The sequence below is a fragment of the Rutilus rutilus genome (genome assembly GCF_951802725.1).
Source record: "Rutilus rutilus genome assembly, chromosome: 20".
Lineage (NCBI taxonomy): Eukaryota > Metazoa > Chordata > Actinopteri > Cypriniformes > Leuciscidae > Rutilus > Rutilus rutilus.
Genome location: NC_140225.1, coordinates 3,324,504 through 3,338,555, shown reverse-complemented (window position 1 = coordinate 3,338,555; position 14,052 = coordinate 3,324,504). Strand labels below are relative to the sequence as shown.

The following is a 14,052-nucleotide window of genomic DNA, read 5'->3' as shown; positions in this document are numbered from 1 at the left end:
TTTGTTGGATCCGAAGTGCACAACTTACCTTAACAAAACCACACTGTCAGCCATGAACGCCCCTATCGTCACATCTGATATGGATGAAAACAAACAAACAAAAACGTTTATCTGGAAGGTCAGGAATGATAAGACGTGTTTATCTGGATGATAAGATGTTATCATAAGGTACAATTCAGAGCTTAAAACTATTCAAAATCATAATTGCTGAGATAAAATGAAACATAAATATTAGATGAAAAACTTTAAAAAAATTGAAAAGTTGCCTTGCCAACTAATTGAAGTACTAAAACAAAAAAAATATTAAAAAGACGAGTAATATAGAAAATAAATGACAAAAAAATGACAAAAGCACATGAGAAAATTCTTAAAACTTAAGCTACATATATATATATATCAAAATATGAATAAATACTATAAATAATAAAAACAAACATTTTGTGATAGCAAATGGTTATGATTGGTCACCACTAATTAGTAAACTCTAATGCAAAACAGCACAATTATTGTACATGCTAACTGCTATCCAGTATATAAAAGGAAGTGTTTTTTTTTAAATAGTTTAAATCACTTAGAAGATGAAGTCTTCTTTGTTGATATTCTCTTTCGCCTCTGTTTAATCAGAGCGTCCACTGTGGAATGCTGTAAACAAAATGCTTGCTGGCCACAGCACTACGAGCTCGGCCGAGCAGACACAACGTGTCAAGAAGCGGTTGAGAAAATTAAGCAAACACCACTTAATCCACATTCCTCGGATTAGCGAAGCATGGGACATTCTCCATCATATAATTAATCCTGTCTTGGACCAGATTCTTCTGTGGATGCAAAAAAAAGATGAGGAGCATCTTTTGGCCATTTTTACAGCAGCTTTCACATCATAAGCCCGATCGCTTTGGACAAATCACATGATTTGACGAGTCATTCATGTCATGAGTTACACACTGAAGTTTAATACTTAGAGGTTTCCAGAATGGAATAAACTAACTGAAGGTCGTTAAAATTTTTACATGTTTCCCATCTTTACGCAGAGATCGCAAAAGGCCAATGTTAGTGGTCTGGCACCAGTCATGGTTTCTCACTGAATGCGGTCGGTTTTGATCTAGTTAATTCGGAACATTCTCAATGTTCATTCGAGCAGAACTAGCCAAGTTTCTAAAGTAAAGCCAAACCTGGATATCCGTTTCCATCCATGTCCACATTGCCGGAAATTGACTGGCCGAACATTTGGAGGGTGGGGTTGATGCTTCGCCCAGACAATCTCTGCATACGATCAAGGTGAGAGAGAAAAATCACATCAACCAATCAGAGACGTTTCATAACATCTGAATTAACACGTGAACACAGAAAAGAAAAAAAAAACATTAATAAAACATCTAGAGATTTCAAAATGCCACGCAGATCTACACATTTCCTCTCCCTTGTGTGTTCATTTATTAAATATTTGAGCTAATTTGATTATTCTTTCAGCTACTAATATCCGTCTAGCACTCTCAGCTCCATTTAAGGCATTTTCCCACAATATCAGACGATAGATATAATCTGATGAACCTACTGCTTACACATCAATCAAACTGTTAAACTGCATGAGCTATTAGGTTTCTCAATAAAACAAGTGACCCATTTCCAACTAAATCAATCCATCAAATTCATTTTAAAAAGGGGTGGTTGATTATGATTTCACTTTTTTAACTTTAGTTAGTGTGTAATGTTGCTGTTTGAGCATAAACAACTTCTGCAAAGTTACGACGCTCAAAGTTCAAAGCAAAGGGAGATATTTTCTTTTTAAAAAATCGCTTTTTAAGGACTACAACAAACGGCTGGTAGGGACTACACAACATTCCATCCGGGTTAGTGACATCACTAACCCTAAAATGTACATAAACCCCGCCCCCGGAACACGATTAATAGATTATCATGACAGAATATGCTAATCAGTGACTAGAAGATAACTACACATTCATCAACCAATCATACAGAAATGTCCTGTTGCTTCTACATGTTGTCACTTCTTCTAGAGTCTCTCCATCATTGTCTGACTCCGGTTTGAACATAAAAGGCTAAACGTTTTTGAAACTTAAAAGGACACAAGCTGTTGAAGCTCCGCCCCCCTGTGCCAGGAGCAGCAGCTCATTTACATTTAAAGGGACAGACACAAAACGGTGCGTTTTTGCTCACCCTCAAAAAGTGACAATTTTAACATGCTATATAAAAATATCTGTGGGGTATTTTGAGCTAAAACTTCACATACACACTCTGGGGACATCAGAGACTTATTTTACATTTTGTGAATAGGGCATTATACCACCCCTTTAAGACAGTCACCAATCAAACTCAATAGCATCATAAATAAACAGAAAACTAACTAATGCTTGGTTATAATCATAAAATAATCATAGTTTTATAATCATAAAACTAACTAAAAACTAATGGTCGACTTTACCGTATACTGTTGAAAGTTGACAAAATAAAATTTTAAATAAAATAAAATAATATAATAAAAAAAATAAAAAAAAATCACTTCAGCAAAATAATGGTTGATTACCATTGAGTACTTGTTAACTATTCCTGTGGCATCACCATGGTAGATGTAGACAGCTCCTCCATAGTCATCCTCTTCAGGAGCTCCAATCGCAACATCTACAGCACAAAAGACCAGCGAACAAGGCAATGAGAAAGATGGAAACAAGGGAGAAACAGAGAGTAAAGCCGGGCGCACACTGTATGATATTTACCACGATTTAAATTTTAAAACATTTCTTTCGTAGGCCAAACAGAGTTTCGCATCTCATTAATGGATGGAAGAACATAGCACATGAATTGATCTTAAAACAAAGTCTTAGCTGAGATAGACAGTCTGACTTAATATACAGTCGTCGTTGAGTCTGCTTTGGCTTTTCCTCAAGATCTTATTGGGTTCATGACGGACAGTCTGACGAGCAACAATCGTAAATGTTAGAAAAAACAGCATAGTTTGCAGTCGGCTTACGACTGAAATAGAAACACTAGAAGTGGATTTGTGTGTGTCAGGACCCCAATAAATGACTGTTTGCTTTAAGCTCATCTCTGTTAGAAAGACGCTCTGCTAAGTCACTTAATGGACACTTACGTGTTTTTGAGAGCCTGTAAAGGTCTGTGAAACTTCAGGGGGGTTTAAACGGTGTCATAAAAAACCCTTGTGCATGAACAGCAGCAGTACACATTTCACTAACACATATTTAAAATGTGCTGAGCTTTGAAAACTTTAACATTTTTATAACTGCTTTGCTTTAAGGTTGACAGTTTTCATGGCATCTGTTGGCATATAGTTCGTCTGATTTGTGATTCTGGATCTGTTTCGTATATGATGGAATTCTGAAACAATAAAAAACATTTGTATAACTGCAAATAATTATAGAAATTTTTGCGAACACTAAATCTGAAGCACCAGCCATTAATATCTATATTTATAGGCAGAGATATTTTTGCCACTTGAGACTGAGACAATTTATATGCAAAGCTTTTAAATAATTAGCGTTCAGTTTGGGGGTTGGTAAGATAAGATTATTTAATGTTTTTGTTAAAGTCTCTTATATTCACTAAGGCTGCATTTATTTGAACACACAAATACAGTCAAATTGTGAAATATTATTAAAATTGACGTTTTCTATGCGAAAACTATATTTTAAAACGTAATTTATTCATGCGATGCAAAGCTGAATTTTCAACATCATTACTCCAGTCTTCAGTGTCACATGATCTTTCAGAAATCAGTCTAATATGATGATTTGATGCTCAGGAAACATTTCTGATTATTCTTATTAACAGTTGTGATGCTTAATGTTTTTGTGGCAAATAGAATAGAACTTTGACTAGGGGTGTCGAAATTAATCGTTTCTACGATGCATCGCGATGCAGACGAGGGCGATTCGGTATCGGTTCAGTAATAGACCATAACCGATTATAATGTACTGACGCTTTTCTGACGTCATTTGTCGCGTAAGTGCTTTGTTGCGGTAGCATACAATGGCAGAGGGAGGTGAGACGCGAGTGCAAGAGAAAATTAAAAATGCTCCAACTACGGCCCCACAGTTCAATTATGTTTCCATGATGTTACCGGTAAGAATTCCTTTACAAATATTTAGTCAATTTGAGAAGATGATTAAAGATTTTCTGTGGAACAAGAAGAAGCCAAGAGTTAATATAAAGAAAATGTGGGCCTCTAGAGACATTGGGGGAATGGCTCTTCCAAATGTGAAACTGTATAATTTAGCAATTGAAATGTCAAGACTGGTCAAATACTGGACAGGGTTGGACTCTGAACTGGGCTGGATCAAGATTGAACAGGAACTAGTGAGCCCTTTTACACCCTTGGATGTTCTCTCACAGGGATCAGCTAATAATGGACAAGACTTTCATCACAACCCGGTACTCATGTATTCTAAAGCTGTCTGGATAGAGGTACACAAGATTTGTGGAATATCTCACTTAAGACAACCTTATGCCTCGTTATGGAACAACTCTGCTGCACGGATTGGGAAAAAAAACTATATATTGGAATGAATGGCTTGTCAAAGGCATACACAGGATAAGTGATCTTTATTCAGAGGGAGTGTTTATGTCCTTTGTTGAAATAACCCCAAAATATGGTCTGACTAGGAAAACTAATTTTTGGAAATATTTACAAATAAGGGATTGTATTACCAAAGGAAGATTTACTCAAAGCACAAATGCAGTGGTGGAGTTTTTAGAATTGTCTGGTTCAGCAGACAGAGCAGCTGTTTTCTACAAATTATTTACCAATTTAAAAAAAGAGATATGTGAAAATTTGAGGACCATCTGGCAGAGAGATCTGAGTTGTGCCATTGGTAAAGAAGATTGGTGCAAAGTTCTGTCACACTCTTGTTTTGTTAAAAATGTCACAAATAAATAAAGACTTCAATTATAAAAAAATAAAATAAAAAAAATGCTCCAACTACTTTAAAAGCCGACATCTGGGCACATTCCGGCTTTTATGAACAACCTAGTAAGCGCGACCTGCAGAAGACGCGCTGTGTGCGCTCATGTCACGCACAAATAGAATATGCAGGAAGTAATACCACTAACTTGATAAACCACGTTAGACGTTTTCATCCTGAGCTGTTAACGCCTGGCAGAGTCTGTCTGCTTTAAGGCCTCATTATACTTCTGCGTCGGACCTACGCCGGAGCCTATACGCCGTAGGCAACGTGTTGGTTTTAATTTATACTTCTGTGTCGTTGTCCGCGTTGACGCGTACCTAGGGAGCGTGTGAAACCCCGAGGGAGGGGTTCTGGCAGACCAATCACAGCGCTTGTGTCCGCGTAGAATTGACGCGTTGTTACATTTTTGGAGAGGTGCACGTCAGGGTACGCCGTAGGGTACGCGCGCTACACACAGCCTACGACGTAGCTACGGCGGCAGTTCGACGCAGAAGCATAAAACAGGCTTTAGTGTAAGCGGATGAGCACCAACCGAATCCGCATTTATTCCCAAAAATAAATCATCCACCCGCCCCAATAATTTTCTCTGATTTAAGTATCCGCACCCGATGGTCAAATTACAATTATTCTGTGTTGTTACGCGTGATTATAAATGAATGATCGTCACCTTCAACAGCGGACTCGGCGACGGTTGATGCGCGCATCTTTAATGGTAACATTAATACATTAACATTAACACATAATACACTGATTAATGAGCGCTGCTTTTAAATGAACATTTCTTTAAAACTAAATTTATTTGACAAATTTTCCTTTTCTTAATGGCATAAACAAGCTTTACTCCTTTGAAACTTAAACTGGAATGTCACTGTTTCTGTCACTGCGACTTCCCGAACAGGCGAGCACACGCACACACACGCGCGCGCACACATCACTTTTGAAGTAAAATTTAAAATTGAGGCTGCGGTGCATCGTGATATCGAATTGAACTGAATCGATGACATGATAATCGTAATCGAACCGAACCGTGAGACCAGTGTCGGTTCACACCCCTAACTTTGACAAACAGAAAGTTCAAAAGAGCCGGATTTATTTGCAATAGAAATCTTTATTAGGGAACAGACCCCCCTGCTTTTCACAAGCTGATGTAAATTTATACCCAATAAGAGGCAGGTCAAAGGGAAACAGGTTAACCTCATGTAATCTCTTTATGGTTACAGCCTCCTAAAAGACTATTTACTACAACACTGACCCCTAAAGAAGTTAATCACAGACGCTTCTCGATACACACGTACATTTTTACTAAGATGCTTGATTGTTTGAATCAGATTCTTGTTTTAAAAGTGCTGCCAACCCCCTCGCTGTCCCACAACGGAAAGATTCACTTCCTGTTTAATCTGACACATCTGTCTCCACTTCTCAGATATTCCTCAGGCCATTTGAATTAGCTTCATAAGCTCTGATTTCTTACCATCTTGTTTCCACATGAATGGATTTGTGTTTGGTCTTTTATTATCAGATGGTCAGTCTCCCTAAACACTTTCAGTAACACTTATGAGGAAAGTCCGTACTAAAACTACAAAAAAAAAAAGGCGAAATGCAGAAAATAGAGCTACAATCAAGCAATGCATCAGGTAAAGAGCGAAACCAGATGCCAAGAAAAGCCTCCGACTGGATTGTGGGGTGCCAGGAAAATCAAGAGTGAGAACACAAGTCACAGAGGAGATATCTGAGGTTTGAATCTGCTTCACATCAAAATATCTTTTCCAGTTACTTGACAAACGATGTCTGTCTGTCTCCAATACAGTGGAAATATGAGTTTTGCATAATTTGCTTTTGTGATCATTTTGAATTTAAAGGAATATACCAGGTTAAACATATGTGTACAGTAACACACTTACAATTCATTGTGTGATAACTGCATATTTAAAACATCAACTACCGTTCAAAAGTTTTTTTATTTTATTTATGTTTTTAAAAGAAGTCTCTTCTGCTCACCAAGGCTGCATTTATTTGATCAAAAATACAGTAAAAACAGTAATATTGTGAAATATTGTAAAATGTAATTTATTTCGGTGATCAAAGCTGAATTTCCAGCATCAATATTCCAGTCTTCAGTGTCATATGATCCTTCAGAAATCATTCTTATATGATGATTTGCTGCTCAAGAAATCTTTTTTATTGTTATCAATGTTGAAAAACCATGATACACTTTTTTTTTTTAGGATTCTTAACATTTTCAAAGTTCAAATTAGCAGTATTTATTTGAAATATAATTTTTTTGTAACATTATAAATGTCTTTACTGTCAATTTTGATCAATTTAATGCATCCTTTCTGAATAAAAGTATTAATTTATTTCAAAGAAATAATCTGACAGAATATTCCTTTATGTTGAAGGACTTCACTATTAGTTGCTCATGCACTGCTCTGATGTGTGATCATTTTGAGCTCAAGCAGACTTTGGACACTGACCTTGGTAGCCATCGTCATCAATGTCCCCAAGAGACGTGATACACTCTCCAAAATGAGCGTTGTATGCATTGTCACCGTTCAATATCGCGACCTCCTCCATTACTCCCTGAACAAACAGGAACGAAAAACTTTGTCAAGTTGCATGAAGATATTTACCTTAAAATTAAAACCTGGTCACAATGCAGCTTTAAGGCATTAGTGTATCAACTTTAAAGGCATTTAAGTGTCGTTTATGACAAATATTGGCATCATTAATAAGTAACACATTCTGTATATGTAAGGCATGGTGAACTCACATTACCACTGCTGAGGTAAACAGAAACTTGGCCTTCATCCCGGATTTTGCTGTGCATGGGTGCTCCCACCAGCAAGTCCGACAGTCCGTCCGCGTTTAGGTCAACTGCACACAATGAGGAGCCAAAGTAAGAGCCCATCTGAAACCAAGCCGAGCCAAGAGCAAACGGGTCAGGTTACAACGCCATGCACAGGGCACATACACCTCCATAAGATGCATTACCTCATACTGTTCCCTTTTGGAAGAAAGTCAAGCTATGCTGACCTATATTTGAATATACTCTACATGAATATATATATAAGATCTGAGAGCTGTTTTTCAACTAACAACTTCAATTTTCATCCTTTTTTCTTACATTCAGAACTTGGGACATAGATCATGAGTCATATGCACGACTTTAACCCTGTAAAACACATTTAGACACAATATAAGAAAGAAGTTGGCATATGTTTTTTTTGTTGAGTATCATGTTTGATGCATCAGGCTTTTATGGCTAATATGATATAGTGAATCTCTTACTCAAGGAGGAAAAAACTCCTCAATTTCATTCACAGGCTCAAACTGAGCAAAACTATGCAATTTGATGCAGTTGATAATATATATATATGGTAAAAATAGCTTGTAAAGTAAACAAATGAGATCTTTATAACAGTATAGCAACTACTTACAGAAATTGCATATAAATATGAGTGGATACTCAATATCTCCCAATAATGTCTCAGTAAGATGATATTTAAATGCTTAGTTTTATGATCAAATCTCTGTAGTTTTTATTGTGTATGTGTGTGTGTGTGAGTGTGTGTGTGGGGGGGGGGGGGGGGGGGGCATAATGGAACGCAATACAACAATGCCTAATGTTTCATATTATATTCACATTTTAACACGATTTTTTCTAAAAAAAGAAATGTTTTAAATTGTTTCTAAATGTTTTAAAACATAAAAAAATGATGTAAGGATAATTACGTAACGTAAACCTAAGTTGCTTCAGTGCAATAAGTGTCCATCTTAAAATATAAAAGTTATGCTTACTTTATAAAAATCCTTCAGATACTAAAATGACTTTTACTAGTATAAAAAAGTATAAACCATCAATCCGACAAGTAGTAGATTTGATTTTAACAAAAATGTTGATCATATTGACAATTTAGAGGCATAAGAAATTTGCATATCAAATATGATACACTAGGCGTTTAAAGGGTTAATGGTATTTTTATGATGCTTTTTGTCCTTTTTTGATCTCCACAGCCCCTGATCAACACATGCATTTGTACAAATTCTTCAAAACTGTGTTGCACAGAAAAGAGAACGATTCCTTTAAACAGCTATGAGTGATTAAATAAACATCTTACATTTGGAATAAATGAGTAAACCTGAACACTATACCCACCATTTTCCCTGAGGCTTGAAAGATCTTCACAAGAGATGTTCCCTCAATTCTGAAGACGTAAACCTAAAATGACGGATGACAATGTGGTTTTATAATGTCGAAGTTGGTGTAATGTAAACAGAACCTGGAAGCAATGATGCAATTTCTGAACACTGCAAGAAACTAAGTGAAAACCACCCACTTTTCCACCACCACTGTCTTGAGGTGCACCAGCTGCCACATCTATGGTGTTTGGAGAGGAAAAGTGACCAGCAGTCACAGCATACCCTAAAAAACACAAATCTGTGATGGACTGACTACAGCATGCAATGTTGAAGTAGTTATTAACATCCAAATAAGCAGGAATTACCAAGGTAGCTGTATCTATGAGCGCTCAGGTCGTCTTGATTAAGGTTGTAGTGAGTATTGGATGTCATGTTAAACACTTTGACTGTTCCGGTCCAGTAGTAAGAACCAGGTGCACCCATGATAACCAGCTCCTAGAAAACAATATCAAAAGCAATGGAGATCCATTCAAAAAGACAAAAAAAAAATGTCAACAGGCTTCAGCACATTTCCTTACAGCTGAAAAGAAAGTTACATTTCAAATTATAGGAGAAAAACACAGAGCTGTTGGTGTGGCTTTGGTCAACCGTAAGCCACAAACCATGTTGTATTATCTGCTGGTAACCCAACCGTGAGCTGAAATGGCAGCTGCTGTTCTTCGCTTTGATCACTCAATGGGACTTTAAACTGGAGGAGAACTCAAGCCTTTGAACTGTTTTAATTGCTCCACATTGTCACACTTCAAATAAGACATTGTTTTATTTACATGACTGCCGCAGTGGAGCACAACAGTAGGGTAAGAAGCAAACATCTCATTCTGTTTCTCCATAGAGAAATTTATTTTTTGTGAAAGATCAGTGTAAGTTTGTTAAAGGGGTGGTTGATTATGATTTCACTTTTCTAACTTTAGTGTATTGTTGCTGTTTGAGCATAAACAACATCTGCAAAGTTACGACGCTCAAAGCTCAAAGCAAAGGGAGATATTTGCTTTTAAAGAAATCACTTTTTAAGGACTACAACAAACGGCTGGTAGAGACTACACGACATTCCTCCCGGGTTAGTGACATCACTAACCCTAAAATTAACATAAACCCCGCCCCCGGGAACGTGAGTTATAGATTATCAAGACAGAATATGCTTAATCAATGACTAGAAGATAACTTACACATAAGCTACATAAATTCATCAACTAACCATTCAGAAACGCTCTGTTGCTTCTACATGTTGTCACTTCTTCTTGAGTCTCTCCATCTTTGTCTGACTCCGGTTTGAACATAAAAGGCTAAAAGTTGTAGAAATTTTCAGTGCATGTCTGTGTGAGTGCAAGTTGTCGTAGCTCCGCCCCCTGTGCCGGGAGCAGCAGCTCATTTGCATTTAAAGGAACAGACAAAAAACTGCGTTTTTGCTCACCCTCAAAAAGTGACAATTTTAACATGCTATACACAAATATCTGTGGGGTATTTTGAGCTAAAACTTCACATACACACTCTGGGGACATCAGAGACTTATTTTACATCTTGTGAAAAGGGCATTATACCACCCCTTTAAGCAATGACATAAACTAGGGGGGAAAAAAACGGGACAAAAAAACTAAATGTTTAATTCCTGACATTTATACTAAAATCCAGAAAAGAAATCCAACAATTAGAAAATTCAGAGTTTTTTAATCTCAATATTTTTTATTTATTTATTGCATACAGTATACTTGATTTTTTTATTAATATAATATAATATAATATATTAATATAATATAGATTTATAGAATATATAGATTTACACTGTTTAATTGGCAATGCTTAGAACCCTTATAAAATCTTTACGAAAAAAATTAAATGGAAAAATACTTGGACCGTGGAACCAAAGCCACTGGAAAGGTTGTGCTCTAATCGACATATACATTTAAAAAAAACGCACAATTTGGCAAAAATGTTTAGCTCTGAATCTTTGGTGGAAAAAAAACTCTTTTCCCTTTTTCCGACACCCATTATCTCTGAAGATACAAATATAAAAGCTCGGGCACATGGAATATGCTTCGAATGACAGAAGAATTAGGCTCTTTTACGTAGTTATTTTGAGTTTCATCAAGCCACAAATGGACGCTCTCCACTGCTTTTTCCATTTCACAACACATGACTGCTAAAAAACTCACAAATGCTGTTTTACTTGGTCAGTCCTGCCAAACATGTAAAAACACCACCTCCAGCTGAGCCGACAGCATTCAATCAAGGAGTTTTCAGACATCTGTTTTAGCCACTTAAGGTCTAGATGGTCACATTCTTCCAAATGATAAAGAGCCATTACCACCCAAACTACAAAGCCATGCCATTCTTCTATGGGTCAAGCCTTTTGAATTCCTCTCTGTGAATGTCCAACACTGATCTGGGGCCTCATTTATAACCGTTGCGTACGCATAAAACAGGCCCTGAAAGAGCCGTACGCCACTTCTGACGCATAAGTTGTGATTTATAAAAACAAACTTGACGGGAAAATTTGCGCACCTGCACGCAAACTCTGACCCATGCGTACCAACGTTTTGGAGATGGAGCAGTTTGGCGACACCGATGGTGAGCTGGAGTTAAATGTCTTTTTGGTCACGTTTAGACAGAAAATCTAAAGAAAATTAAACATATACAGAAAGATAATACAAAATATAATTTCACTCACCAAGCCTGTCACTTGAAGCAAATATCCATCCCTTCTTAAATGTCCGCGCCAGCGAGCGCGTTGAGCCGTTTAGTGAAACTGGCGCAAATAACAGTTTAAATAAATAAAATAATGATTTAAACTATGTTTTACTTCTGGTATAAACATTTAGATTAAATATGCCATTCAAATTAATGGAGTTACACACTTAAACATGAAATCATTAGTGAGAGTTACACATTTTTTTTTATAGCCTATTCAGTCAATAGAAATATTTGTTGTGGATGCGATGCTTCTGAACACTTTTCCTGTGGCGTGCTGTGTTTTAATGTTTTAACCACAGAGATAATTGCTTATCATGATAATACCAGATTGTCTGAGAAAATAGTTATAGCCCAAGGCCCATCTGTTTCCATTAAAAATATAAATCAATTAAAAATACAATTTGGCCAGTGGAAAAGATTGAGAAAAACTTTCTCTGAAATGTATTTGACACTATTTTTGATTTATGTATTCAAAAACAAGGCAAGGATAGGCAACTACATGATTTTTATTAATGTAATGTGTCTTGTACCGTTAAACGTTATCACGTGGATGAATAATCATATGCAAATGATATGCAGATGAGGATCTGCATAGTAAAACTAGGCGTTGTAAGCTCCATATATGGTTATTTCGGGGAGGAGACGCATGTGCGCACAATCTTCCGCTGACTGGGATTTATTAAGTGAATTCTGCGCAGGTTCTGGCGTACAAACGCTTTTATAAGTCTGAATATTTTTTTTACGTACGCCATTTTTGGCTTTCGGGCGCACGTACACTTTTAGTAAGGTTCCTACGCACAGTTTTATAAATGAGACCCCAGGTCAGCTTTAAAACTATATAGACAACAAGCTCTGTTCCAAAATCTAGTGAACTACCATTTCTCAGCCATCGCTTAAAACACACAGTCTGATAAATGAATAACACCTCAGTAATCAGAACCTCTAGGGAGTTTATTTTCCAGTCATATTTCGTTCTCGTTTAAGAAAAACAAAGTGAAAAGGGTCAGAGAGTGAGTGATGATATTGATGAACCGTTGGGCATCACATCTGTCAGCCTGTGTTCTCGTATCTGATCCAAACATTGTTTCCAAAGCCTGGGCTGCACGTTAACAGGTTGGCTGCACTTCATACAAAACACCGAAACGGTCAATGTGCAAAACGAAGAGCGAGTGGACAAACAACTCGCAAGCCTTCATGCAAACGTGTGTATCGCACACAAAAAGTTTGAATTCTGTTCAAATTCTTGCAGGGATCTGTTAAACAGAGGCTAACAGGCCTGTCGAGCCAAGGACTGGATTTTATGCAACCTTCCTCTTAAAGGGATAGTTCACACTAACATTTTTAAGAAAAAACATTTTAAAGAAAGCTCTAACTGCTCTTTCCCATTCAATAAAAACATATAGTGACTAGAAGCTGTCAAGCTCCAAAAAGGACAAAATTGGACCATAAATGCAATAAAGTAGACTGTTCATATGACTTGTGAATTCAATTTTAAGACTTCTGAAGTCATACATTAACCCTGATTCCCATCCTACACGACTATCATTCACATACGCACAATATTCAAATGCAAATTGAAAATATTCAGATGCACATCAAGGTGTACAGACTACTTTTATTGGTCTTGATAGCCACAGATGGAAAAAGCAGATTGGGGATTCTGCTAAACATCTTCATTTGTGTTCCAAACATCACAGGTTTTGAACGACACGAAGGTGAGTAAATAATGAGACATCTTTGGGTGAACCCTGGAGAATGAATATATCAATCACACACTGTTATATGTCTGTGTTCATACGTGTAATCATGTCATCTGAGCGCCACACATGTGAAAACACATAACAAGCTCGTACTTCTACTGACCTCAGTGAAAACGCCTGCGATCCCGGCTTGGCACGAGCCATGTTCTTCCCCATAGGTCTTCTTATGGTCTGTGAGAGTGAGTAGGGGGAAAGAGACAGAGGAAGAAAAAAAAAACCCATCAGACCACAAATGATTTCGCTGTAAGTCTGAGCCAGCATTTACTGGAGTTCTTCCGACATTCCATATGGAGTTAGTCAAAGTCCCAACTCCATCCAAGAGGAATCTGGGGGCCGCGAGACAGACTGAGAACGACCTAACAGCAACGCGTTCAACAACAGCTCACACTCTGGAGGGCTTCGAGAACGGGGGGGATTGCTGTGCTCTCCGGTTACAGAAAATATTGGGCTTGGATCTCCCCATAATG

The 14,052-nt window shown here is 37.2% G+C and overlaps 1 protein-coding gene across 2 annotated transcripts in view; it reads right to left on the bottom strand.

Annotated features, from left to right (window-relative positions):
- The window catches only part of itga9 (integrin, alpha 9), a 90,866-nt gene that overhangs the window by 55,517 nt on the left and 21,297 nt on the right, over positions 1–14,052 (bottom strand). For both annotated transcript variants that reach the window (XM_084391172.1, XM_084391171.1), the window contains exons 5-13: positions 13,689–13,756; positions 9,443–9,572; positions 9,275–9,360; positions 9,094–9,156; positions 7,708–7,845; positions 7,412–7,517; positions 2,543–2,637; positions 1,170–1,260; positions 29–74 (exon numbers count right to left, since the gene is read on the bottom strand). In XM_084391172.1, coding sequence (XP_084247298.1) covers positions 29–74; positions 1,170–1,260; positions 2,543–2,637; positions 7,412–7,517; positions 7,708–7,845; positions 9,094–9,156; positions 9,275–9,360; positions 9,443–9,572; positions 13,689–13,756 — 823 coding nt within the window. The remainder of the gene's footprint in view (positions 1–28; positions 75–1,169; positions 1,261–2,542; positions 2,638–7,411; positions 7,518–7,707; positions 7,846–9,093; positions 9,157–9,274; positions 9,361–9,442; positions 9,573–13,688; positions 13,757–14,052) is intronic.